The sequence below is a fragment of the Cervus elaphus genome, chromosome 23 (assembly GCF_910594005.1).
Source record: "Cervus elaphus chromosome 23, mCerEla1.1, whole genome shotgun sequence".
NCBI classification, from domain to species: domain Eukaryota; kingdom Metazoa; phylum Chordata; class Mammalia; order Artiodactyla; family Cervidae; genus Cervus; species Cervus elaphus.
The window spans coordinates 24,913,350-24,939,509 of NC_057837.1; the positions used below are offsets into that span (position 1 = coordinate 24,913,350).

Sequence of the window (26,160 nt, forward strand, 5' to 3'; positions counted from 1 at the left end):
TTAAGACTCTGCACTTCCACTGTAGAGTGCACAGGTTCAATCCCTGGTTCGGGAGCTAAGATTCCACATGCCTCACCGTGTGGCCAGAATATAAATATTCATTGCTTATTTGAAACTCAGATTTGACTGAGCACCCTGTATTTTACCTGGCACCCCAACCTGACGTACCGGCCTCTGGGGACACCTCCTAGCCGCTCTCAGGAGCATGCCCAGCCTCAAAGTTTCCAGACAAATTGCACAGGAAGCTGTCCAAAGGAGTGGTCTTACCCAGCCCTGCTTGGTCAACCTTGGAAAATGTTCCTGACTGTGTCCTGGTTTCATTTTTAAATGGTTATTAGCAAAAAAGGAAAGCATTGCCCAAGGTGGATATTGTAAATAGCTCGGGGGTTAAATCATACTAGAATTCCCGCTGTACCAAGTATTGGGGACAATTAGTAAAAAGAAATGCGGAGAATGCTGCTAGGGAAGCATGGAAGTTTCCACCCTGCCAAGGGCAACACTGAGGAGCAGGAGCAGGCTTTTGACTCTCTTGCCCTCTGGTGGCCAAATGCCTGCTAAATTCCTGCTCCTTACACCGGTGCCCTTGGACTAACTGCTCTGTCTCTGTAGTGAGTGACATAATTAAGGAAGATTCGAGAAGATGCAGGTCCAGGCAGATCCTAAACCCCAAAGCCAGCCTGAGAGGTGCTTGGATCCAGGTAGGAGGTATAGATGGCCGTGCTTCTCTTCTGTGTCCTCTTCTGAATTCATGGGCCAGACGCTCCTCGGCCAGGTTTCAGGCCCTGAGGATTGAATCTGCCCACAGTTGCCTTTTACTTTCATTCATTCATTCAATAAACATTTCCGGCATGCCTACGATAGGTCAGGCACTGTGCTCAGTACTGGACATAACAGCTGACATAGAGTAAGTCCCCTACATATAAAGGCGTTCCATTCTGAGAGTAAGTGCATAAGTCCAATTTGTAAGTCCAAGTTAGCCCAGGTACCCAACTAACACATTGGACTATATAGGACTGTACTTTCATAGGTTTATAATACTTTTCAGACAAATAATACATAAAAAACAAACACAAAAAATGAAGCATTTTTAACCCCTATAGTGTAGTACCTTGAAAAGTACAGCAGTATTATGATACAACAGCTGGCCTACAGGGGCTGGCATCGAGAGAACAGGCAAGAAGGGTTCCTGACGGGAGGAGGGAGAGGAGGCAGGAGATGGTGGAGCTGAATTATTGCCAGCAATAGGAGACAGAGGGCAAGCTGCAGTTTCACTCATGCCTGATGTTGATGGAACACGCCTGATGTTGATGTTGACGTCACGTCTTTGGAAGTGCACAACTTGAAGGTTCATAGGCAGAGGACTTAGTGCATTTTGTTATGATGTGGAATTAAACCAGAGTTTACACAGAGCTCTAGAAATCACACCCAAGGCAAACTGGACACATCACTAGGCACAGAACTTTTAGAATTGTAAAAGAACCTACATGACTAATACATTTTTAGTTGAACTCCAGTTTTTCTGCCACATCCTTTTTTTAATAACTCATACCTACAGCGTCTTTTTTGATAAATGGTCATGAGACTTCTTGGCAGCTATTCGTAATTTGGTACACCGTAATCAATCAGATTGCATGTAATACAAAATTAATGCCATGTGATGTGCCTAGAGCTAATCCTAACTTTATGAAAAAAAAAAAATGAGGGCCTTGGCAGAATGTTGAATTTTCCCCCTTTTCCTAGAATATGTGATTCTGGTTACTGACACAGAAAAAAAAGCATACCAACAGGAAGTTCCCAGAACAGCGAAGTTGTTTTGGAAAGAGCTAGGTCTGTCTGTGGTAGTCCTAACCTGACTACATCAGTGTAAAAACGTAGGTGAGATGTTGATATGTCCCCTAAGATTGTTCAGCTCTATGAGGTTATCTTCCCAACTTCTGCCATCTCACGTGCAATTCATCTTTACATCATGCCAATCTCACTTCCTAAAGTCATTCTCAAATCTACCTGCTCCTGATGCAAGCTAGCATATAGAGGATGGATAAACAACAAGGTCCTACTGTAGAGCACAAGGAACTATACTCAATATCCTGTGATAAACCACAATGGAAAAGAATACAAAATAACTTACAGACGTGTGTATGCATGCATGCTCAGGTGCTTGAATCGTGTCTGACTATTTGTGACCCTGTGGACTGTAGCCCACTGGCTCCTCTGTCCACGGGATTCTCCTGACAGGAATACCGGAGTGGGTTGCCATGCCCAACTCCAGGCAGTCTTTCCAACCAAGGGATCAAACTCGTGTCTCCTGCCTCTCTTGCATTGCAGGCGGATTCTTTACTGCTGAACCACTGGGGAAGCCCATCGACATGTGTATGTATACATGTATATATAATTGAATCACTTTGCTGTACAGCAGAAATTAACACAATGTTGTAAATCAACTATTCTTCAATTTAAAAAAATGAAAACTTGCCTTCAACTTTCCCTTGAAATGTAAAAAAATTGATTATTTGTGTATTTATTTTTGTCTGCACTGGGGTCTTCATTGCTGCGTGCAGCCTTGCTCCAGTTGCGGTGCTCGGCCTTCTCTTATTGTGGAGTGTGGGCTCTAGGGCCCACAGGCTTCAGTAGCTGCAGCTCCTGGGCTGAGTAGTTGTGGACCACAGGCTTAGTTGCCCCTTGGCAAATGAAATCCTCCAGGACGAGGGAATCAAACCCATTCCCCTGGATTGGCAGGCAGATTCTTAACCACTAGACCATCAGGGAAGTCCTCCCTTGAAATTTAAAAGTGCTCATGTTTCAAATCAATAAATACTTAGTAAATAAAATAAATTCTTAAATGATAAAAAAAAAAAAAAAAGCACTGGCTGGTCTTTTAATCCTTACTTCCTCCTAAGTTCAGATTCTCTTATCTCTTTTCCCGAACTGTTACAATAGACATTTAGTGTAGTCCCTTTTCCTGATTCTCTGAAATCCACTCTCCACACGAATTGATCCAAAACATAGATCATGACTCTATACCACTTGCAGGATAAAGTTCAAGCTCTTCATGTGGAACTCGTGGAACCAACCACTACCTGTCCAGCAGCATCCACCATCACTCCCACATCCTGTCCATCACCTCCCTGCCAGGGTCCTATAGGTGTTCTGAATTGGTTTGTGGACCTTTGAAGCAATAGCCAAAAATAGAAATCTACTCCTGTGCTGTATTGCTTATGGATTCTCCCCTTCATAAAATCGGGGATCCCTGAGGTGACCAAATTCCTTTCTAAACATACTATAAATCCATCCTGTGTGTTCAGAGTGTTGTGTTGATCAGATTCCAGGCATCCTGCCCCCCTCAGCTGTGTAGGATTCTCTGGCTGATTCTCTTTGGGTGCCGAGGGTTGTATGAATTGGATTTTAGTCTCAATACGAAGTAAAAATGCTTTTGTAAAGGCCTATTTTTCTTTTTAGAAAAGTTATTGGTGGGGCAAGGGTGGAGACCCCAAGTCTCTCTAACTGGAAGAACAAGCTGTTCCTGGCAGGTGCTTCCTACACTAAATTTCAATGTGTTCTAACTTTCCCAGTCAGTCTTACAAACGTGATGTCACTGGGCACGCCTCATCCAAATCTGTTCTTGGTATTTCCATTATGTTTAGGTTACTAAGGTCGGTACATTTTATCTTTGTTGAGAGCCCTATGGGTACTGAAGAAAAGTGCCAAAATAAATTCCCTGAACTGAGTAGAGAGGGAATGGCTATGTGTGTCACCATGTGGGAACGGCCTGATGACCACCAAAGGATCTTGGGGTCTTCCCAGCAATATCGCTTTCTACATAGACCCACCAGCCTTAGTCACTTGTCTGGATCTCTCAGGGATCATGACCCACTTGTGGATGATGAAGGCTGATTTATCATGTTATCACTGAGATTGATGAATTGCCTATCACGTTCTGCTTATTCATTGACCACACTAAAATGGCACTTATGATGTGCCAGGTTCTGTTCTTCTTTATCCTCGGAATAACCCTGTGAGGTAGATACTATTATTTTTTCCATCTTTAGCAAGAAAACTGAAATCATTTGCCCAGGTTGGCATAGCAAGTAAGGGATGGAGCAGAGACTCAGGCCTGGACTCAGTCTGTGCTCCCTCCATGCAGAAATATTAGCAGCTCAAGGTGCCTAAAGCTATGTGGTCTCCCTCACTTTAGAGCCCAGACTCTTTGCAAAGATGAGGCCTCAAGACCTTGGCTGCAGGGACTTCTCTGGTGGTCCAGTGGCTAAGGCTCCGAGCTCCCAATGCAGGAGGCCTGGGTTCGATCCCTAGTGAGGGAACTAGATATCACATGCCACAACTAAGAGTTCGCATGCTGCAACTAGACATCAAAGACCCTGTGTGCTGCACCTAAGACCCAAATCAATACATAAATATTATTTGTGCAGCCAAATCAATAAATAAATATTAAAAAAAAAAGGAACTAGGCTGTAATGTGTATGTGTAGACAATGTTGGGGCTCCAGGAAGAACACTGAGAATAAAGCATAAGTGGCACTCAGCTCACTTCCATTAGTCCAATTGGGGCTCCGGATAGAAGAGCTGCTTCAGAACAAAGAGGAGCCAGTCTGAGTGATTACCTTTCCTTCCTAATACTAACCTGGGTTGTCTGGAAACGCAGTAATAGAAGAACTGAGATATCAGGTGATCATTAAGAGGGCTCAGTATTTATCCGGCCTAAAGCCTTCATTTTACAGATGAGAAACCCCAGGGCCCAGAGGGGTTAAAAAACCACTGACCCAAGATCACACAGCTCAAGAGTGGACAAGAGTTTGCCTCCACATAAATTGAGAACCTAAATTAAACAGTACTGTAAAATATTTTATTTATTTGGCTGCTCCAAGTCTTAGCTGTGCCACCCAGAATCTTTAGGTGCAGTGTGTGGGATCTAGTTCCCTGAGCAGGGATGGAACCCAGGCCCTCTGCATTGAGGGCACAGAGTCTTAGCCACTAGACCAACAGGGAAGTCCCCCAAACAGCCCTTTTTATTTTGTTTAATAAACATACTGCTAAGTCACTCAGTCATGTCTGACTCTGTGCGACCCCATCAGGCTGCTCTGTCCCTGGGATTCTCCAGGCAAGAACACTGGGGTGGGCTGCTATTTCCTTCTCCAGTGCAGGAAAGTGAAAAGTGAAAGTGAAATCGCTCAGTCGTGCCCAACTCTTAGCGACCCCATGGACTGCAGCCTACCAGGCTCCTCCGTCCATTTTTCCAGGCAAGAGTACTGGAGTGGGATGCCATTGATAGTAATATGACCTTTTGAAACTATCTACATTCATCTCTTCATTTATTTATTTATTGGCCACACAGCAGGTGGGATCTTCATCATCTTATTTATTTAATTTTTTTTTTTTTTTTACTGCAAGGCATGTTGAATCTTAGTTCCCTGATCAGGAATCGCCTGAACCACTAAACTGCCAGGGAAGTCCCCCCAAACAGCACTTTTAAAATTACTAATTGCCTGCCTCTGTTTTGTTGTCCTTTGATTTTTTGTTCACCGGGCCACTCTTATTGTTGTTGACTTTTTCTTCTTATTGGATAAATGCAGAGGCTGGTTTGATGGTCTATGTAATTTCTGTGTCATAGTGACTCAAACTTGTGTGAAATGGATGAGCTTCTCCTTGGGAGAATTTTTAAACCAGGGTGGGCGGGTGGCAGGGCACTTGCTTTTGTGAACAAATAACATGGAGAAGGCGGGAAAGGGTAACAGAGAGACATTGTCCGTGACTCCAGCAGACACGCCATGAAACGGTCGGTTTATTATAGTTTCTGACTAATTACCCTGAAGCTCATCTCTGCCCCTCCCCCTCGAACCCCCCCTCCATTCACTCTAGCCTCCATTGTGCCAACATAAACACTTTCTAAAGTTCAGATTTGCTCCATTCACCCCTCATTGCCTACAGTTTGCAAGGTAAACATCTCATTTGAAATGCAAGAGCCTTCAAAATGGCCTTTATTTTATCAATCTTCTGCCAGTCAGCATCCCCATCATCAATTTTTTATTTATTTTAATTAAAAAATTTTTTTAAATTGAACTATAGTTGACTTACAATGTTGTATTAGTTTCAGATGTACAACATAGTGATTTGATATTTTTATAGACTATACTCCATTTAAAATTATTCTAAAGTATTGGGGCTATAGTCCCTGTGCTGTACATTACATCCTGTGCTGTATCTTATTTATTTTATACCTGGTAGTTTGTACTCCTTTATCCCCTTCCACGATCTTGCCCCTCTTCCCTCCTCCCCACTATAACCGCTGGTATATCTTCTATCTAAAAGTCTGCTTCTGTTTTGTTATATTCATTCAATTGTTTTTTTAGATTCCACATATAGGTGAAGATATAAAATATTTGTCTTTCTCTGACTTACTTGACTAAGAATAATACCCGCCAGGTCCATCCATGTTGTTTCAAATGGCAAAATTTCATTCTTTTTTTTTTATAGCTGAGTAACAATCCATTGTGTATATACCATATCCTCTTTATCCATTCATGTAATGATGAACATTTAGGTTGCTTCCATGTCTTGGCTATTGTAAATAATGTTGCTATGAACATTGCAGTGCATATATCTTTTTGAATTGGTGTTTTCATTTTCTTTGGATATATACCCACGAGTGGAATCACTGTATCATGTGGTAATTCTATTTTTAGTTTTTTGAGGAACATCTGTACAGTTTTCCACAGTAGCTGCTGATCCCCACTTGCTGGAGGTCAGGCCTGGCGGTGGCATAGAGAAGCTTCCCCAGAAACTTCCTCAGAAAGTGCTTGTGAGCTGGGCAAGCCTGGAAATATCACCAACTGCTCTCTGATCCTCTTTTTGCTTTGTGTACCAGTTTGCCATTTATCAGGGTCCTGGGGTCTTATGCATATTGGGTGTGGGTGTGTTGAACGAGGTACATGTATATGTGAGGGACCAGTAGAAACTACCTGTTATCATTTCATTCCTTGCAACTGTGAAATCAATCATGTCACACAGATTAGACTCTTAATATAGTGTTATGGAAACCCTTGCCCAACTTCTAATTATATTTGATCCCACTTAGCCTTGTCCATATAAAGTTTGCAAAAGGAGATAGTTCAATAGCAAAACAGCATAATCTGGGAAACACTGAATTTTATGCACGTGGGGATGAACACAAAATTCCTTGGATCTAGAAGGCAGAGAAGCTGAGCCATGGAGTGGTTGGTTGCTAAATGCTGGGCATCTTCATTTACATCCCCCTCCTACCCCAGTGTCAGCACCTCACACGCCCACTTGGCCCCAGAAATCAGGTCCTTCATTATTAAAACTGTTTTTCCCATCTGCACGAAATATAAGTTCTCCCTGTCCCTTAAATTCTGGGGACTGGGGTGGGAGAGAGAAAAATGAAATCACTGTAAAAACACTTAAGTTCTGAAGCATGTGATTGGTTTTCAAAAGTTGACTGTAAAACTAGAGGGTGGAGATGCTGGAGAGCTGACACTCGGGGTGGGGTGGGGTTGCTGCAGCATCCATCACCCCCACCCTGGGGCATCCTGCACCCCCGGGGGCACCCCGCATCCTAGGAGTGCCCCGAGTCCGAGGATAACCCCGTGCCCTCGCAGCTCCCACAGTGCCGCACTGCATGTGTGGGGTGAACGTGGCCAGCTCTGCACCATCTCAGCGTCACATGCACACCTGTCAGCCCCCTTGGGGTGAACTGACGGGTCATGTATTTGCATTGACCCTTCCATTCTCTGCTGTCCATGTTTCTCTTACAAATAAAGTTTGTGGCTATTACTCACCAAAGCTGAGAACTGATGACAAAACAAAAAAATTTAAATGCTTTATTGAAATAAAGTCTAGTTCAGCGTATGCTTGGCATTAAAGCATATGGAGGCCATCAGTCCAGTTTCAAATGAGTTTCCCTGCCCTGGTCGGGAAGGCGAGGAACTCTGACTTCTAGAGGTGGGGGCAGAGGCTCAAGGTAGGGAGCAGTAAGGACCCCCCCACCCGCTTTGGGTTGCAGGAGGCAGGTCTAGACCCTGCTTTCTGCTGAATCAAGGTCATCTCCAGGGAGGACTCTCAGAGCCCCCACGCCTCACCCCTGTGCTGGACAGGTGTGACTTACTGGCCATGCCTCCCCCAGCTCACCTCCCAGGCTCTTTCCCCTACTGGCCAGTCGGGGCTCCTTTCCAGCATCTCTGATGGCTGGTCCCAGCCTCATCTGCTCAGGGAAGCCCTGCCCACCTGGAATGGTGCATGGTGGTGCAGAAGCAGCCCAGGGGCTAACACACGGTGCACACCAGGTCCTGGTGAGCAGAAACGACGCAAGGCCTGAGGCCACGTGGCTTTACAGCAGTGCTGCACGCACCCAACCCCAGTATTACCAGACCCAGTGCTATGGTCGAGGGGAGAACAATTTTAGAAACCAAGTATGCACTCCCTTTTACGAACCCTGACTTGATTCTTCATTTCAGGAGAGCAAAAGGAGCTGGAATAATTGAGAGATCCCCTTGGGCAGTTGTGAGAAAAAAGGATAAAAGATCCTACGTAGAGGGGAGGGATAAATTAGGATATTGGGATTGACATATACACACTACTATATATAAAATTGATAACTAATAAGGACCTACTGTGTAGTACAGGGAACTCTACTTAATGCTTTGTAATGACCTATATGGGAAAAGAATCTAAAAAATAATGGATATATGTATATGTATGGGCATCCCCAGTGGCTCAGTTAAGTAAAGATTCCGCCTGCAAAATGTAGCAACTAAATCAACATCATCAAAACTGATTCGCTTTGCTATACACCTGAAACTAACGCAGCAATGTAAATAAACTATACTGCAATAATTTAAAAAAAAAAAAAGATCCTAAGTACTTAGCAAGTATAACAGGGCAAAGTTGTTCATCTGCAGAATGGGAGAGGTGAGTGGGGAGAAGGGAACCCCAGGATCCCAGCCTTCTGGCTCTGTGATTGGCTCCTGTAGTTCTCATTTCCCTTTCCACTCCCAAGAACTCACTGCTTTGAGGAAAGCCACGTGGACAAGCCCAAAGCAGATATAGGCCCGGGAAGTCTCTTTCCAGCAAGGCCTCACCAAATATTCCATATTGAAAGGGTTCATAACGGCACCCCTGGGAAAAGCGAGGCAGCCAGCAGGGCGCTTCCATCTGTGGACGTTCTCACATTCTGTGGATTCCACCCTGGAATTCTGTGGAATATGTTGGGGTTTAGATCGCTCTGGTAGAAAAGGCGCGAGCATCTACAAGTTGCGATTCTCACTTAAAAGCTGCCACCTAGGATCCAGACGGGGTCTGGCACCTCCCCACCATGGTGCATATAAGACAGAGTCACTGCGGTGGTGTGTAGACAAGGTCTGTTCTCTCTAGTATCTACCAACTTAAAAGAGATAAAAAGAAACCCCTATAAAAATGAACATCAATGGATTCTCTGGCAAATCTGCTTAAAGCATTAACACATTGGATACAAGTGTGGCTCATATTTATATCCACATGAGGAATTTGTTACGATGTAGGGGAGGAAAGTTCCAGGACATCGCAATAGAGAGACGTGAGGGGGTTGGCGGGGGGAGGCTCTTGGCCACCTCACTTATCCTTGGCCAGCAGGGTCTTCTTGCAGCAATTAGGATTTTAAGAACTGTGAAGAAGATGGGTTATTCTCTGGAGAGAAGGTTGGAGCTATAAATGATGACCTGGTCGCATCTGTGTGATCTTTGTCCTAGATACAGAAAGGAAAACTCTGTTTTGATGACTGAATCATGCAGGATATTGTATTGTGGAATCTGTGTTTCCCGATGTGAAATTGTTGGTGGGGTTTGTAATAAAGAGATGACGTTCACACATTTAATTAATAAGTAAGTTTCTCTTGTGAGGTCTGTGTTGGAGAAATTATTATGTTCATTTCACATTTGGAAACCACACGGTACGGAGGGCTTATCTTGAACTTAGGTGACCATCTGTGCTGGCTTGCCAGGGACAGTCGTAGTTTCTGCATCTTGTCCTGTTGTCATTATTAATGGTGTCTCCTTTCCCTGTCACAAGTGCTCTGGTTTATATTTAAGTATACCGTCACCCTAGCCAGCTGACACACTGCTGGCAACAGGAGGGTTGAAGATCTTGCATTTCATTCACCAGATCATCCATTGAAGCAAATGTTTTCCCAGTTGTCAAAAGTCCTTTATTTCTGACTTGCAGAGTGACAGACAACAGCATGTCCTTTAGAAGAGAAGATGCATCACACAACAGACCTGAGGTCTCTGGTTGAAACATTGTGGCTTGTTTTTCACTTTGTTTTGTTTGATTTTCACAGTTATGGAAACCTTGGAAGATTACATCTTATGACTTCAGCAAGCATTAATTATTTCTTTTGTGTCCCAATGTCATATCATTTTAAGTTATCCTGTTCTTAATAGGATTTAAAGTAAAACAGAAAAGAAAAAAATTGAAACATAGCAGCATGATTCCACGAATGCTTATTCTAGAGATTTTTTTCTTGAAAAACTTACATGAAGAAAACTGACATGCTTTCCTCAGCCCTATAATTAAATATGCCTGCCCAAAAGTCATACACGATATTTATGATTTTTGTGATTAGTGTCCATCATGTTAATGCCTATTGAAATTGCATTATCACAACCAACAATGGGTTTGCTCTGGGTGCAAAATCACCATTTCTCCTTACATCACTAGTGTCTCATCAGCTATCTTTCTTTTTGAATGACACTTTTCTGTGTCTTAGCTCATTGTGAATCATGAATTGCCAATATATGGTGCCATTAACCAAGAAATCGTCTTGTACCTTTCCTGGTTAACCGAAATGGAGTTGAAAATACAGCCTGCTGGTAACTTTCTTGTAGGTCTTTATGTGTCTGTGGGAAAATTCACATTTCAAGTGCTTCCTGCTTTCTTTAGGCCTTTCACAACAAATTTCAAAGTCTGGCAGTAGGCAGGTTGGTTTGTCATAGCAACTTTTTTTTAACCCAGACATTAAATGAAGCCGAAAAGCTTCATGTACATCTAGTTCAAATAGTGTTTCTTCCAGAAAGAACATCCCACAGTAACAGCAATGACAATAATAGTATGTTTCATGAAGATCTGAATTACTAAGCTCATGGAGATTGCAGAAAAGGGTTACTGTTTGCCAGAGACCCCGCTCAGAGAAACTGACAATCAGCAAAAAGTTCTTAGCAAGGGCTTTGTGCGTTGGGGAGTGATGTAGAGAATAGTGCCGTGGCATTAACACAGAGCCTCTCCAAGTGTTTTCAGTTCCTGTTCTCAAGGAGGAGGAACAAAGGGCCAGTACTAGTACAATAGCAGCTTTCCCCCATAGAACGATCAGAAAGTTTGACTCCTCAAGAGAACGTGTTTTACCGTAAATATATATCTAGATTTCATGGTTCTTAATGATTTATGTTAAGTATCTTCATTGCTAAATGCCTTTTTCTTCTGTGCACTCCCTGAAGAATCTTGCTTCAAGGAATGTCTGCAGAGGCCAGAGTCAGCTTTGCTTGAGGGGGAGGGGAGGGTTACAGCCGCTGGGGCTGGAACACATAGTGACCCAAGGGGGTTCCTTGGGCTGCCAGGGAACTAAGCAGAGTGCAAGATGGGTGGGAGAGCCCCCATCTGGTTTATCTGAAATCGACAAGAGAGCTTATCTGCCCTTACACTTTCCAAACAGCCCCAGGCAAGCAGAATCTGCCTCTAAATGTGCATCTTTTGTGCCTGGGTTGAGCTAGTCTGGAAGAGCCCTGGGTAGGACTGGGTGCTACAGATTGTTGAGGACAGACCGCCATTGTAGGTGCCTTGCTGTCTCCTTCATCCTGGAGTTTTTGCCTTTGTACTGTGTCAAGAGACAGGCAGAAACTGGCTCTCCACACACCAAATCAAGGTGGGTTGGTGTCACAGCCGCAAGCCCAGGGACATCTGGTTTAGGCTGACATCTGGAGCTGCCCTGCCATGCTCTCTCCTTCTACCCCGCCCCCATCCTTTCTGGCATTAATAATTTGAAGACAAATACTCAACAGCTAGACAAGGACCCAGATAATCTGGACCTGGGGGCCTGAATTCAGATCCCTCCTTCAGGAACACTCTGAACCAAAGGAAATAACCAGGTTAAAAGGAGATTCGTCTGGCCTTTGCCATAGGCCACCAGGACAGAAAGTATGTATGATTAGTTCCTCCTTAAAGCAAGATTACCAGGTCAGCCTGTTGCAAAGTCACGAGGTCCTTGAGATATATGCCCAGGTCAACCCAATTGCCTGCCTTCAGTGCTACTGGGCTTGGCTTTAACTTTCTAGAAGATCCACCACATCTTATTGGGTTTCAAGAAAAATCCTTTTAGGAGTTGAGCGGATCTCTTCTTTCCTTCCTGATGTGATGACCTTGCACGATGACCTGATGTGACTTCCTGGCATGATGACCTTGTCCTTCATGGGCTTCCAAATCTTTTTTCTCTGAAATGGCCAAAATATGTCCCCCACATTGCCAAAGTACAAAGGTGACTCAAGGTCAGAATCTGGAGGGTAGGCCAGTCATTGTTCTGCACATAATCTTCATCTAAATTAATCTAAAACCTTGTCTGAATGATATGTAAACTGGGCCAAGTTATGGTCAGCAGGCTAACCATCAATCCTCCTTCCCCCCACCAAACGATGGGGCTCCTACAGATTAAAAGATCACCCTCTTGCTAGGCAGTGTGTGATTTGCCCATATCTGAAATAGCAGAGTGTACATTGCACAGCTTAAGTACACTTTTTTTTTTCCTTTATTTTTGTGGACACTGTGCCTCCTCTTTTCACTTTCTGGGAAATCGGCCAGTGTTTCAAGGACCAGGTAAAGAACAAAATAAATGTTTGTAGGTAGTTTCAAGGGAGAATGAGTATGCTGGATGCAACTCTGCCCATCCAAAGAAAAGCATTTGAAGTGCCTTTCTGATATTTTAATGAACTAGAGAGATTCAGAAGGTTGACTTTACTAGTTTACTTTTCAGATCTGTGATCAACGTGAGTGTGTTTATGTGTGTTGGGGAGGAGGAACTGTTCAGAAAGTGTAGGCAAAGGAGTGCAAACTTGAAAAAGTCCAGCTGAAGAGACTGAAACTGATTGTGTGCAAAGTCAGCTGTTAGCTCTCTGTTAATCAAGCTCTAAACGCTTGGTGAAGTGTTTACTTAAGAACCTTCAGCATATAACCTGTCCTTCTCGTTGCCCTTTTTAATAGGGATTTCACTGAAATTTGGGACGTTTCGCAGTCGGCTGTTCCTTTTTCAGGATATCAGCCTATTGGGGAGGCTGATTCTGTGAGATGAAAGAGACGGAGAACCGGCTTCCAGCAAAGGCTCCTGCCGGCGATCCCGGGCCATGTTTTCCTTCCCCGGCTGCGGAGTCGCCGCAGTTTGCCTCGGGGGGCCCGCGTGGGTCCCGGGCAGGACAGCGCATCACCTGTTGGGGCCTCGGGGAAGCGCGCGGCGCGGGGGCGGGCGGGGGGCCCAGCCCGCATTCCTCAGGGACCCGGCGGGCGGACAGACGGACGGACCCGGGGACGCGCGCGCGCGGAGGGACGCGGGAGGCCGGGCGCTGGAATGCAGTCTTCCTGGGCGAGAGAGACTTTGCACTGGAGTGGAGAGTAGTTTGGGGTGGGGTTTCGCACTGTCCCCTCCTCCCCACACCCCGGGCCCCTTTCCAGGCGCTTTCTGGAAGCGTTTTTTCAGAACGGCGCTCTGAAGTTTAAAGACCAGAGAGGAGCCTGGGCCGGAGGCAGGGACAATGGAAGAAAACGAAAGCCAGAAATGTGAGCCATGCCTTCCTTACTCAGCAGACAGCAGACAGATGCCGGGTAAGTAAGAGGCTCTCATTCAAAGATGGAGTTACGGTTCCGCGTGTGCCTCGCGGCTGGCTGCTGCTTTTTATAACTGCAGAGCGAGCGCCTGGCATAGAAAAGGCGTATTTCTTGGGGTGGTGCATTTTCCCAACTGAGTGGAGAGCTGTAGGCTGGACTTTTTTTTTTTTTTTTTTTATCTCTGGCAGGATTTTCTTAAGCAGCCAAAGAAGCGGCGGGGTGATGTTACACTGGTAGCCCCGTAAGCCGTCAGTATTTGCTAGATCTCCAGGCAGTGACAAATACATCGCCCAAAGCAGCTTTCCATGCTCACTGCTCCAGCCGCGGGAGAAAGGAGCTCTTTCTGGAAAGGTCTCTCGGGGACGGCAACACTTCCATTCATTGGTTGGGGGGATTCCACGAGGCACAGGCGTCGGAGGCAAGTTTGGTCGTATTTGAGAGTTAAATCGCAGAGTTTGGGGATGTTTTCTTTCTTTCTTTTTTTTTTTTTTCCGGATCGAAACAGCAGAGGAGCACTTGTCCATGGAGAGGAGAGATGAGGCTGTGCGAATTTTCTGTATGCTTGAATTCAAAAGTTGGGAGCTGTTAAGACAGTTGTAATAGATTTTCTCTGAGCAGTTTCCCTTTGATTGTGTTTATAATAGACTTGTCTTTTCCGTAGGGAACTTCCAGAAGCTTATGTCGTTCCAAAGAAATTATGCAGTGGGGTTGGGTGGGGAAAGGGCTCCTCGGCTGGGCCGTCCAGTGTCTGACGTCTGTGACTCCGGAGCCTACCTTGCATGTAGTATCGCGAAGGCAGCGGGTTTGGACCCCGCACAATCCAGAACCCTCCCCGCCCCCACCTTCGCCCAGGTTCATCCAGGGGCCAGTTAATAGCCATGCTTTCGGGGCTGCGGTGCTGTGCGTGGGAGTAGCAACAATGCACAGGGGAAAAGGTGTGTGTTTTTTAAAAAGGCAAAAGGGAAGTCACACATGACTCATCCACACTGAAAATGCAAAACTAAGCCAGACAGAAGAAAATGCAATTAGAAGAGATAGACATTCCCCCCGGTGAAAGGCAGGAAACTAAGAGCTGTAAACCCTGGAGAGTCAGGACGCAGAGTCCTCTGCTTGCTGGCTGTGTTTGTGCTGTGAAAGCTGGACACTCTCCTTGGGGGCCCCTGGGTGGTGGGGCCCCCTCCCCAGCCTTGTTTGATAGACAGGGTCCTGCAGCAGGAATTCAACCTCTGGGCTTCTGCTGCATTAAAAAATACTCGGAATCTAGAAGCGCAACAAGGGAGTGGAACTGATTTCAGAAACAATTTGCAAACAACCACAGCAGTTCAGAGACACTTCAGAGACTGAGATGGTGAGACTGATGCAGTGTGATCACCTTATTTCATTTATTCACTAAATATCAAGCATCTGTTCTGTGGGAGTCACTGTTTTAGCTTCTGGGGATCCAGCAATGAACATAATAGATGAAAAGCCCTTGCCTTATATTCTAAGGGCCAGGTTTGGGGGAAGGGGAGTGGAGGACAAAAACAATAAACAGATAAATAAAATAGCATGTTATATGGTGGGGTTGCCATATTTGGCAAACAAAAATAGAAGAGGCTCAGTTAAATTTGAATTTCAGGTAAAAAATAAAAGTTTTTTAGTATAAGTATATCCCATGCAGTATTTGGGATACACTTAGGCTAAAAATTATTCGTTATTTATCTGAAGTTGAAATTTAACTGGGCATCTTACATTTTATCTAGTAAGTTTATTAAACTGTGGGGGAAAATAAGGCAGGGAAAGAGAATATTGAATATGGGGGGAACAGGGGTGAAACCGTAGTAGGGTTATTAGAGACGGCCTCACTACTGTGATGGAGGAGGGAGTGGCAACCCATTCTGGTGTTCTTGCCTGGAGAATCCCCATGGACAGAGGAGCCTGGCGGGCCACAGTCCATGGGGTCTCAAAGAGTCGGACTGAGTGAGCGACTAAGCACTGCTGTGATACTTGAAGGGACATCAGAAAGAAGTGAGGGAGGGAACAAAAAGGGCATTTTCAAAGAACAACATGGGGAAAGGATGGATAGAAAAGAGGTTGAGAGAATTCTAGGCCCTGTCGGGTAGGGCCTCTGATAGTACAGTAAGGACTTTGGCTTTTATTTCAAGGGAGGTGGGAGCTGCTGGCGGGTCTGAGAGGTTTCTTCAGAGGTAGTCCTGGGTGCTCTACTGAGAATCACCCGAGTGGGGTTGGGGGCAGAGCAGGGAGCCCAGTTAGGAAGCTTCCAAAGTAAAGCAGTCACCAGCTTGGATCAGCAGGTAGGGGAGGAGAACAGGTGGTCGTAAGAAGGCAGACTTTAGATATATATTGAGGATGAAACTGAATTTGCCAAGGGATTGGATACAGGATATAAGAGAGACAGAGGAGTCAGAGATGACTTCAGAAATTTTGGTCTGTGCTTCTGGGGAGTCGTCATTAACCCGAAGGGGAAAGTGTTGGAGAGGAGTAGCGGAGAGGGTGTTTGTGACTTGGAAGTGGAGAGCAGAAAATACTTTGGCTATGGTAGGATCTGGAAGCTTATCAGGCATCTAAGTGAAGATGTTGATTGCAATTTGGATATTTGTGGCTGGAATTTAGCAGAGGGGACCCAGGATTGTTAGAGATGGTCCAGGATTGGATCTGTGTGCAGAAGAAGGCTAGAAAGGTGGCTGGGGAGTGCATGAAAGGGGGCTAAGAATTCAGGTTAGATTTCTAAGATCCCCACTGAGTCCTGGGTGAAAATGATGCTGTGAAGTGGTGTGGCCTCTTCTCCAGTTCTTCGATATGCAAGAGGACCATGCAGAGGAGGCCAGCCTCTGATGGCTGCATCACCCATGACTCCTTGCGGGCTTGATCATATTTGGCATTGTAATAATACCAGTGAGAGTGTGATATTCGAGGGCAAAGACCATGACTTCTTTGTCTTCCCCAGAACCTAACAGGGCACCAGGCATGAGACAGCGATCAATAAATACGTGCTGAACAAAAAGCTAATTATACCACCCTAGGGCTTTGAGTTTATCAATCTACAGATAGATAAGGATCTGTTGGGTGATCGTGTAACTTGTTCAAACTGAGACAGTTTTGAGAGTGAAAGGGACCACTATAAATAATTTCAGTGGGACAACAGTTGTAACTCAGAACTGTTTTGGCAACTGGGCATATGGTCACCTTGAGAATAATTCTTATCGATGATGCTCCCATGTTCCCAGGGCTGAACCGTCAGCTGCTGGGTAGTAAACAGTGTGAAGTGCAGAGAGGTGCTTAGTAATTAGTTAGTTGAATTTGAATCTAACTATATCATGCTTTTTTTTTTGGCCCTGTGCCGTGTGAGATATTAGTTTCCCAGTCAAGGATGGAAACTGCCCCCTGCAGAGGCAGCACTGAGTCCTAACCACTGGAGCACCAGGAAGTCCAATATCCTGCTTCTTTTGAAGGCCCTTGGGCTCCCCAGAGTGGTCCTTAGGATGCCCATGTCCACCCATAGCAGTCCTGAGGCGACTGCTTTCAGTCTGGCCCCAAAGTCTTGAAACCCCTGTGCGGGTGTGTCAGCCACCTGCTTGCGTCTACCACCCCTGATTCACTGGGGTCTTAAGATACTAGTATTCACGGTGGTAGAAATCATTTCACAGTATCTAAGTATCAAATCAATATATTATATACCTTAAAATCAAATAAGATTACATGTCAGTTACATCTCAGTGAAGCCGGAAAAAAAAATCAAATTGGCAGCCTTGCAGAGTACAGCCCTGGCAGGGGAGGTAGGCGGGGTGGAGGGGGTTCCCCGGAGTCCCCAGACATTCTGGTCTTTGCTCCAAGGCATCCTCTAAAATTGCCCATCAGTTTCTGTCCCTTATCCTGTTTTAACCTTCAAAGCACTTACCAGTCAGTTCAGTTCAGTCGTTCAGTTGTGTCTGACTCTTTGCAACCCCATGGACTGCAGTACGCCAGGCTTCCCTGTCCATCACCAATTCCCGGAGCTTGCTAAAACTCATGTCCATCGAGTCGGTGATGCCATCCATCTCATCCTCTGTCATTCCCGTCTCCTCCTTCCTTTAATCTTTCCCAGCATCAGGGTCTTTTCCAATGAGTCAGTTCTTTGCAACAGGTGGCCAAAGTATTGGAGTTTCAGCTTTCAGCACCAGTCCTTCCAATGAATATTCAGGACTGATCTTTAGGATGGATTGGTTTCATCTTCTTGAGTCCAAGGGACTCTCAAGAGTCTTCTCCAACACCGCAGTTCAAAAGCATTGATTCTTCGGTGCTCAACTTTCTTCATAGTCCAACTCTCACATCCATACATGACCACTGGAAAAACCATAGCTTTGACATTCATGTTACATATTATCTGTTTGTTGTCTGCCTCCTTAATTATAATGTGCCTCCCCTATGAGGGAAGGGAATTAAGTCTACTCTGATCACCACTTCACTACACTTCCTAACTCCTTTCAATGTACAGGGCAGGCACTGAATAAATACTTGCAAAAAATAAGTCAATCAGCAAACCAACCATTGAGACAAGAATGCTCTTCTGGATAGGGGAGGGGCTGTTCCTATTTTGTGTAAAATCTCTACCAAAAACCTCTTTTATTTACTTTTGTAAGATTTTTTAGAGGAATCTACATAATGGCCTGGTTTCAGCTGTTCATTTTTGTGCCAGTGTGTCTCCGGTGGTGATCTTTATGATACTAACAAGGGAGCTGGAAAAAATGGAGGAACTTTGTGTGTCCCAACAGTATATGTGATACCTAGGAGTCAGATAACCTGATTGCTGTAATGTCTGTGGTTTAGCGTAATCAAGGTTAATTTTTGCTTTGAACAGTGGAATGTGGACATTCCTGGCCAAGTGTATCGGGGTGGTTTACCTCCAGGTGACCCTGGGACCCAAGTCGTTCAAAGGACGTCTCGTTATGATGACAGTTCCCCAGGGTCTTGAAGGTTTCTGCTGGAGCTTTTGCACTTACCTGGCCAAAGGGGAAAGAAGAAAGGGAAGGAAAGAGGACCCAGGAGGTCAGGGGCCCACATAGTTTCTTCCCACGTTGCATTGAGTGGAATTAGAACAAGACCCCAACTAGATGAAGGGACTGAAAAACCTGATTTTCTTGTGTGTGCACAGAAGGATGTTTCGGTTTAAATACATGGACATACCTGTGACTGCTGTCATGGTCTATCGGAATGCATTGCGCAGCCAGACAAAACTGTAGCTCCCCATGATGCTCTAATGCAAGAGAGCATCCCAACACAGTCTAGAAAGTGCCACCCTAGAGACAGCTGACCGGGAGCCACTATGAAGGAGTGGGGGACTCCTTCCCTGGGAGGACAGGATCCTCCTAATCTGATCCAGGAATGAAGTCTCAGGAAGGCCATCTGCCCTGTTCTTGGCTCTCAAATGGCAAGCAGGCGTGGAACGCACGAACAGTGCCAGGTCCAGATCCTGGGTTGCAGGTCAGCTGACCCAGCCCAGGCACCCTGAGTGAGGGCAGCGAAGCCGATCTCGGCAGCTCCTGTGGTCTCTTGCCTGCAGGATAATTTGTTCTGTGGGTGTCTTCCTTGGGGTGACCTGTCTTCCATAGTCCTCTGCCTGCCTGGTCCCTGCCCCTCCACAGCCCCCCACTTTCTACTTTTCCTTTCCGGAAGTCTCCATCCCAGCCAGGAAGCCCTTTGAAACTCGGAAGTCTCTCTCTGGCACTTGTGTACTCTCGACCCCCCACTCCTGCTCTGGGGAAGGTTGCTGGGGACCATTCTCCCCTGGAAGCTCCCATTTTGCTCTTTGCCCTGCGGGAGGGGTTGCTCTGGGCCAAAAGAGGCTGGGAGGGGCAGGAAGGGGAAAACTGGAAACCTTGTCTTCAGACTCCAGCTTCATTATTTGTTTGACACTGATTCCCAAAATAGCAAACAGCCTGACACACCCAGGCTCAAATGTTAGCACCAAAGTGCCTTCCAGACAAGGGCCAGAACTGAGCTTCTGTTTCCAAGCCTCGGGCAGTGTGTCTGCATGGACAGTGGAGTTGGTGAGACTCCACTGGCTGTGGAATTGTGACTCCATGTCCTCCCGGCTCCCCTTTGATTGTTTCTTCCTCAACTAAAAGGTCCTGTTCTCCCCCAGTGGCCGGAATGGGAGAGCCGTCTCCTCTGCCTCGGGCGTGGGAGTCAATCGCTTCTAAGAACTGCGTCTCATAGAGGAAAAAGCTTCAGTGCCCCCTCCAGGGTCATGGTAGATGGGAATGGGTTGTACAGCCCATTGTGTAGGAGTCGAACAGCTGGGTTGTACAGCTTTGTGCCGGAGCCGCATTGGTTTGTTGCGGGTGCTGTGAAAGTGGAGCTGGGTGATCTGTGAGCAGGTGGGATCCAGAGCTCAGTGAGCTGCCAGGCAGGCAGGTGAGGCTGAGGGAGGCAGTGGGTCCCCAGGGCAATGAGAAGCCAGTGCATTTAGCCACTGGGGCATCTACTGTCTGTTTCTGCTGTCCTGCACATTGCATTAAACCTCGTTAAGCACCTGGAGACAGTTTAGAAGAATCCACGAGACGGTAAAAAATGGAAAAGTAACCTAAGGTGGGGGCTTCCCAGGTGGCACTAGTGGTAGAGAACCCACCTGCCAGTGCAGGAGACGCGGGTTTGGTCCCTGAGTTGGAAAGATCCCCCTGCAGAAGGAAATGGCAACCCAGTCTAGTATTCTTGCCTGGAGAGTCCCATGGACAGGGTAGCCTGGCGGGCTACAGACCATGTGGTTGTAAAGAGCTGAACACAACTGCGCGACTTCGCACACAACCTAGGATGGACGTGACCGCCTTAATGCCAGGTGTGAAAAGGGTTGTGGTTGGAGGGTCAGCGAGGTGGGGCTGCTCCAAGGTGGGTGTTGACAGATGACCCTGAACTCCAACTCTCTCCCTCCTTCCTCCTTTCCCAATTTATTTCAAAGAACGTGGGAAACTTTTCAGTCTCCAAGGGGCTGCTGTTCTGGCTGTCTTGACCTCTTCTGAGGATCCTGAGATGAAATAGGATAGTTCTTGTGAGTTCCTGTGGCAGAGCAAGGCCCAGTAGAACTTTCTGCCCTTGTTGGTAGTTGAGGAACATGAGTGTGTGTCCTCCTGGGTGGATGTGTATATTTGTGTGTTACGTCCATGTGAAGAAATCACCTTTTCAGAGATTCCATTTTGCTAGTTAATCTAGCTGTCCAGGATAACTTTTAAAATATATTATTTTCATGATGTCACAAGTAATCAAGGGAATTCCCTGGCAATCCAGTGGTTAGGATTCTGCCATTCCACTGCAGGGGGCACAGGTTTGATTCCTGATCAGGGAACTGAGATCCTGAGTGTCACGCTGCACAGCACCCCCCCCCCCAAAAGAAAGTAATTGTAAAAATCCATTTAGAAGTCAACTCTGTTATATCAAGTACTCAAAAATTTGACTAATGCAAAACTCGTATACACACACTTAAAAGCATGAGTTTAAATCTTTGCAGATTGCCCACATATTTCCCAACCTGAGGTGCAACATTTTCCACACCTGTCTTTATTCAATAGCTCCTGTTACCTCTGTGTCTTTAGAGAAGAGACCACAAGCAAGGTAGCCATCACCAGAGGAATGGGTTGCCATTTCCTCCTCCCGGGGATCTTCCCCACCCAGAGATCGAACCTGCGTCTCCTGCAGCGGCAGGCAGATTCTATACCATTGAGCCACCAGGGAAGCCCCCATATGATGAGAAGGTAGAGTAAATAAGTGGAATTAATCTCCCCAAGTTTGGTTTTTTTTTCCCCCCAACTTACTCAGATGTATTTATTGGATCCTTACTAATGATTTTTTGGGGCTTTCCTGATGGCTCAGTGGTAAAGAACCCTGCCAATTCAGGAGATGAGGGTTCAGTCCCCAGGTCAGGAAAAGTCCCTGGAGAAGGAAATGGCAACCCACTCTAGTATTCTTGCCTGGGAAATCTCATGGACAGAGGAGCCGTGGCAGGGTGAGGGGGGCGGTTGTGGAGGGCGAGTGGCATGGCGTGCTACAGTCCATGGCAGTCACAAAAGAGTTGGACATGACTTAGTGACCAAACAACAACTAATGATTAGCGTGGGTTGGGTGCTAAGAGAAATTCAAAAGAAAACACATGCATGAAAACTCATAATAGTGACAGTCAACTTCTCACAGTTTTTTTCATTGGTCCTCAGGTAGTATTGGTGTTGGTAACGCAGGTAGTATTATTGAGCTCTCCATTTTGTAGGTAGGGAATCAAGACAGAGATCTGACAGTAGATGGCTTGACTGAAACCATATGTATAGTAAAGAGTGGAGGAGGGCTAGAACTCAGGGCTTTTAATTCTTACCATCATCCCTTCCCTACCTGAAAAAGACTTCACTCAGTAATTGTGTGTAACTTGAGGGACTCCCATGCTGAAGGCGATTTTCAGTGGACGATTTCTCCTGTCATCTTTGGAGGAAAAGGAAACAGTTTCCACCCATTCTTCCAGATGTCAGTTCCATGATTTCAGGAGTGATTTGGGCTTCTCTCATTTCATGCTGGGTCTGAGACTTTTTATTTTATTTATTTAAAAAATTTTTACTGGAGGATAATTGCTATACAGTGTTGTGTTAGTTTCTGCTTTGCAACCAAGTGAGTTAGCAATATGTATACATATATCCCCTCCCTCTTGGACCTCCTTTCTACGCCCCCACCCCATCCCACCCCATCCCACCCCTCTAGGTCATCACAGAGCATCAGGCTGGGCTCTCTGGGCTATACAGTAGCTTCCCACTAGCTATCTGTTTTACACATGGTAATATATATATGTCAGTGCTAACCTCCCAGTTCATCCACCCTCTCCTTCCCCTGCGCCATGCCCACATGTTCATTCTGTATGTCTGCCTCCCAGAGCCTTTTTCTTTATTTTCTCAGTATCTTTTAAACCAGTAGTTCTATCTTCTCCCCCTTCTAAAGGTACTGTTGAAGTTAATGAATAGTAGAATGAACTAATTGGGCTGTTTTTTCCTTCTCTTTCCTCATCAGTGTCTGATGGTCTGATGGAGATGCTATAATTAGCCATGTAATGAGAAGTGAAGGATAAACAAGAAGAATTACTCCCAGAACACTCACCTAGGGGTGAAAAACTGGAGCAGGGAAATGAGCCCACGTTTACAATATTTTCTGTGTCTAACCAATAGGTGTTGCACCTACAGTTCTAGGTGTAGGTATTTCTAGGTAAAGAAGCAGAGAAGGCAATTGGCAATCCACTCCGGTACTCTTGCCTGGAAAATCCCATGCACGGAGGAGCTTCGTAGGCTGCAGTCCATGGGGTCGCTATGAGTCGGACATGACTGAGCAACTTCACTTTCACTTTTCACTTTCATGCATTGGAGAAGGAAATGGCAACCCACTCCAGTACTCTTGCCTGGAGAATCCCAGGGACGGGGGAGCCTGGTGGGCTGCCGTTTATGGGGTCGTGCAGTCGGACACGACTGAAGCAACTTAGCGGCAGCAGCAGGTAAAGAAGAGAAAAACCGTGTTGATGGCACTGGCTTTGGACGAGCTGGTTTATGTATGAGCTCTGAACAGTTGTTGGTTTATGTCACAGGCATCAAGTTTTAGTTCTTGGGACTTCACTGGTGGTCCAGTGGTTAGGTTTCACCTTCCAGTGCAGAGGGTACAGGTTCTATCCCTGATCGGGAAGCTAAGATCCCCACAAGCCTCATGGCCCAAAATTGAGAACATAAACAGCAGAAGCAATACTATAACAAATTCAATAAAGACTTAAAAAAATATTAGTTCTCTGAGACTCTGCTCTAGAACTCTTAAATACTGGATGTATTTTCTGTACTTAACTTTTGAAGATAAATAATTAGCAACTACCCTCTTAAATTGGAAATTTATTTTTAAAAATAATTTAGAGTATATTTATAATAATAAATGTTTTAAAAATAAAAAACTAGAGACTTCCCTGTAAGTACAGTGGTTAAGACTCCATGCTTCAATTACAGAGGTTGTGGGTTTGATTCCTAGTCAGGGAACTAAGATTTAAATTTGCATATCTAATACCAGTTCAGCCATGCTTAATTTATTAATGAAAACAGTGAGGCTGATAGAGGTCTCATCGTTTGTCCTTAATCTAAGCTTGAAGGCAGGATCCCTGCCTTCAGATTATAAAATTGTAAGAAGTTCTGTTACTAGGATGAAACTATGTTTAAAAATAAAGAAACAATCATAATCACTGAAGTTAACTTTTCCATAATTACAGATGAGGGTGAAGGGTAACCCAGGTTGTGTTACATTGTTAGTCACTGGGTCCTGTCTGACTCTTTGCGACTCCATGAACTGTAGCCCCCCAGCCTACTCTGTCCATGGGCTTTCCCAAGCAAGAATGCTGGAGTGAGTTGCCATTCCTTTCTCCAGGAGATCTTGCCTACAAACTGGTCTGACCAGGTGTTTTGGTTTTGAATAACCTCAGGGAAAGAGAAATTGTAGAATTTTTTTTTCTTTTTTACTGCAATATCTTTATTTCTAAAGTGCAGTTTTTCATATTTCTTTTAGTTGTTGATTTACCCTCTTTCCTGCTGCTGTGTAGGTACACGCACACGCGTGCACACGCGTACACACACGTACACACACACACACACAAATCTGCTAAGTTACACTCATACATTAGCAGCTGCCACAAACGCACTTGGTGTCCTGTAAATGAGATTTCTAGTGTGAAGTCTTTAGTTGTGAGCTGTATCTTTTTTGTTTCTCAGAACAAGGAAAGAGCAACCTGCAGGTGACATCCTTAGAAGATGCAGAATGTCGCAGAACCAAGGAGCGTCTTTCTAATGGGAACAGCCGTGTTTCAGCTTCCAAATCTTCCCGCAACATCCCAAGGAGACACACTCTAGGTGGGCCTCGAAGTTCCAAAGAAATCCTGGGAATGCAAACGTCGGAGATGGACCGGAAGAGAGAAGCTTTCCTGGAACATCTGAAGCAGAAATACCCGCATCATGCCACCGCCATCATGGGCCACCAGGAGAGGCTGAGAGACCAGGTACAAATATCGTGCCATTTTCACTCGGCCAAGCTCATTCTTTGTTTTTTTTAATTCCGTTTTCTCCCAATTTTATTGAGATATAATTGGCCTACAACACTGTATGTTTAAAGTATACAGAATAATGATTAGATTTCTATTCATCATAAAATGATTATCACAGAAAATTTAGTGAACATCCATCATCTCATTTAGATACAAAATGAAAGAAATAAAAGACAACTTTTTCTTTCCTGTGATGAGAACTCTTAAGATTTACTCTCCTCACAGCTTTCTTGTGTAACATTCAGCAGTGTTATTATATTTGTCATGTTTACTTTATGTCCCTTGTACTTATTTCTAACTGGAAGTTGGTGCCTTTTTCCCTCCTTCATCTGGTTCTCCTTCCCTGTGCAAAGCTCATTCTTTAATGAACATGAGGGAAAGCACAGTAACCTTCAGGTTAAAGGGGAAAAAACCAGTTGACTGGATTGTGCCCACTGCTGGATAGTCCCAGATCTCTTTGTCGGCTTGGGGAGAGGAGGCAGATTGCAGAAAAGACCTGACCTGAAGGCTCAGCCTTCTTTAGCAACAACAGTAAGAGAACAGAAGTGAGAGAAGAGAGACCAGAGAATGTGCAGTTCCCCTGTAAGAACGTCCCAGGTTCAACCACAAATATATCTAAAATGCAGGCAACGCAGAAGTATATCTTACCTGAGTAAAGCATGGTATCAGCTAATGTCCACCCCCTTCACTGAGTGCTTGGCACAGTGAAAGAATGAGTGCATGAATGAATGAATATAAATACTTTTTCAGGCTAAAACAGAGCACACAGACAGACAGACTTGTGACAAACCCCTTTACCTTAAGAAGCTGACGTTAGGGTCTTGTTTTCTGTTCTTTTTTCTTATCAGAGATGTTTTTCTTCTGCACACTTGGCTTTCTGCTGTCAGCAGCTGCCTGTTTTCTCAGGTTATCTTGACAGCCACACAGCTATCACTCCACAGTGGCTCAGGGTGTTTTTGTTTCTTGACTGTGTGCAATTACTTTTCAGGGGATGGCATGGGTTTAGGGTCACAGGAGATGGGAGCTCCTCTGCAGCCCACAGATTGGTGTCTCCATCTGAGGATGGAGACCACGGTAATGGAAGTGGAGAACATTTAGCAATACTTGTGGTCAGGGGTGAGAGCAGGCAGGTATTGATTTTGACACTCCAGGTAGAGACAAGTTCTGTGTTTTTAACTCTGCTCTCTTGCCAGTTAGTTACGAAAGTGATGTCTAACTCAGCTTTTTATCATC

General features: G+C 45.3%; 1 protein-coding gene across 17 annotated transcripts in view; it reads left to right on the forward strand.

Annotated features, from left to right (window-relative positions):
• Positions 1-26,160, forward strand: part of KIAA1217 (KIAA1217 ortholog) — a 440,669-nt gene that overhangs the window by 72,769 nt on the left and 341,740 nt on the right. For 3 of the 17 annotated variants that reach the window (XM_043883243.1, XM_043883228.1, XM_043883229.1), the window contains exons 1-2: positions 13,559-13,859; positions 24,599-24,882. In XM_043883243.1, coding sequence (XP_043739178.1) covers positions 13,790-13,859; positions 24,599-24,882 — 354 coding nt within the window. In that variant the 5' untranslated portion in view covers positions 13,559-13,789. Of the gene's footprint in view, positions 1-13,549; positions 13,860-14,169; positions 14,281-24,598; positions 24,883-26,160 lie in introns of those variants that run through there. The other 14 variants (XM_043883227.1, XM_043883248.1, XM_043883225.1 and 11 more) reach the window with 13 other exon arrangements.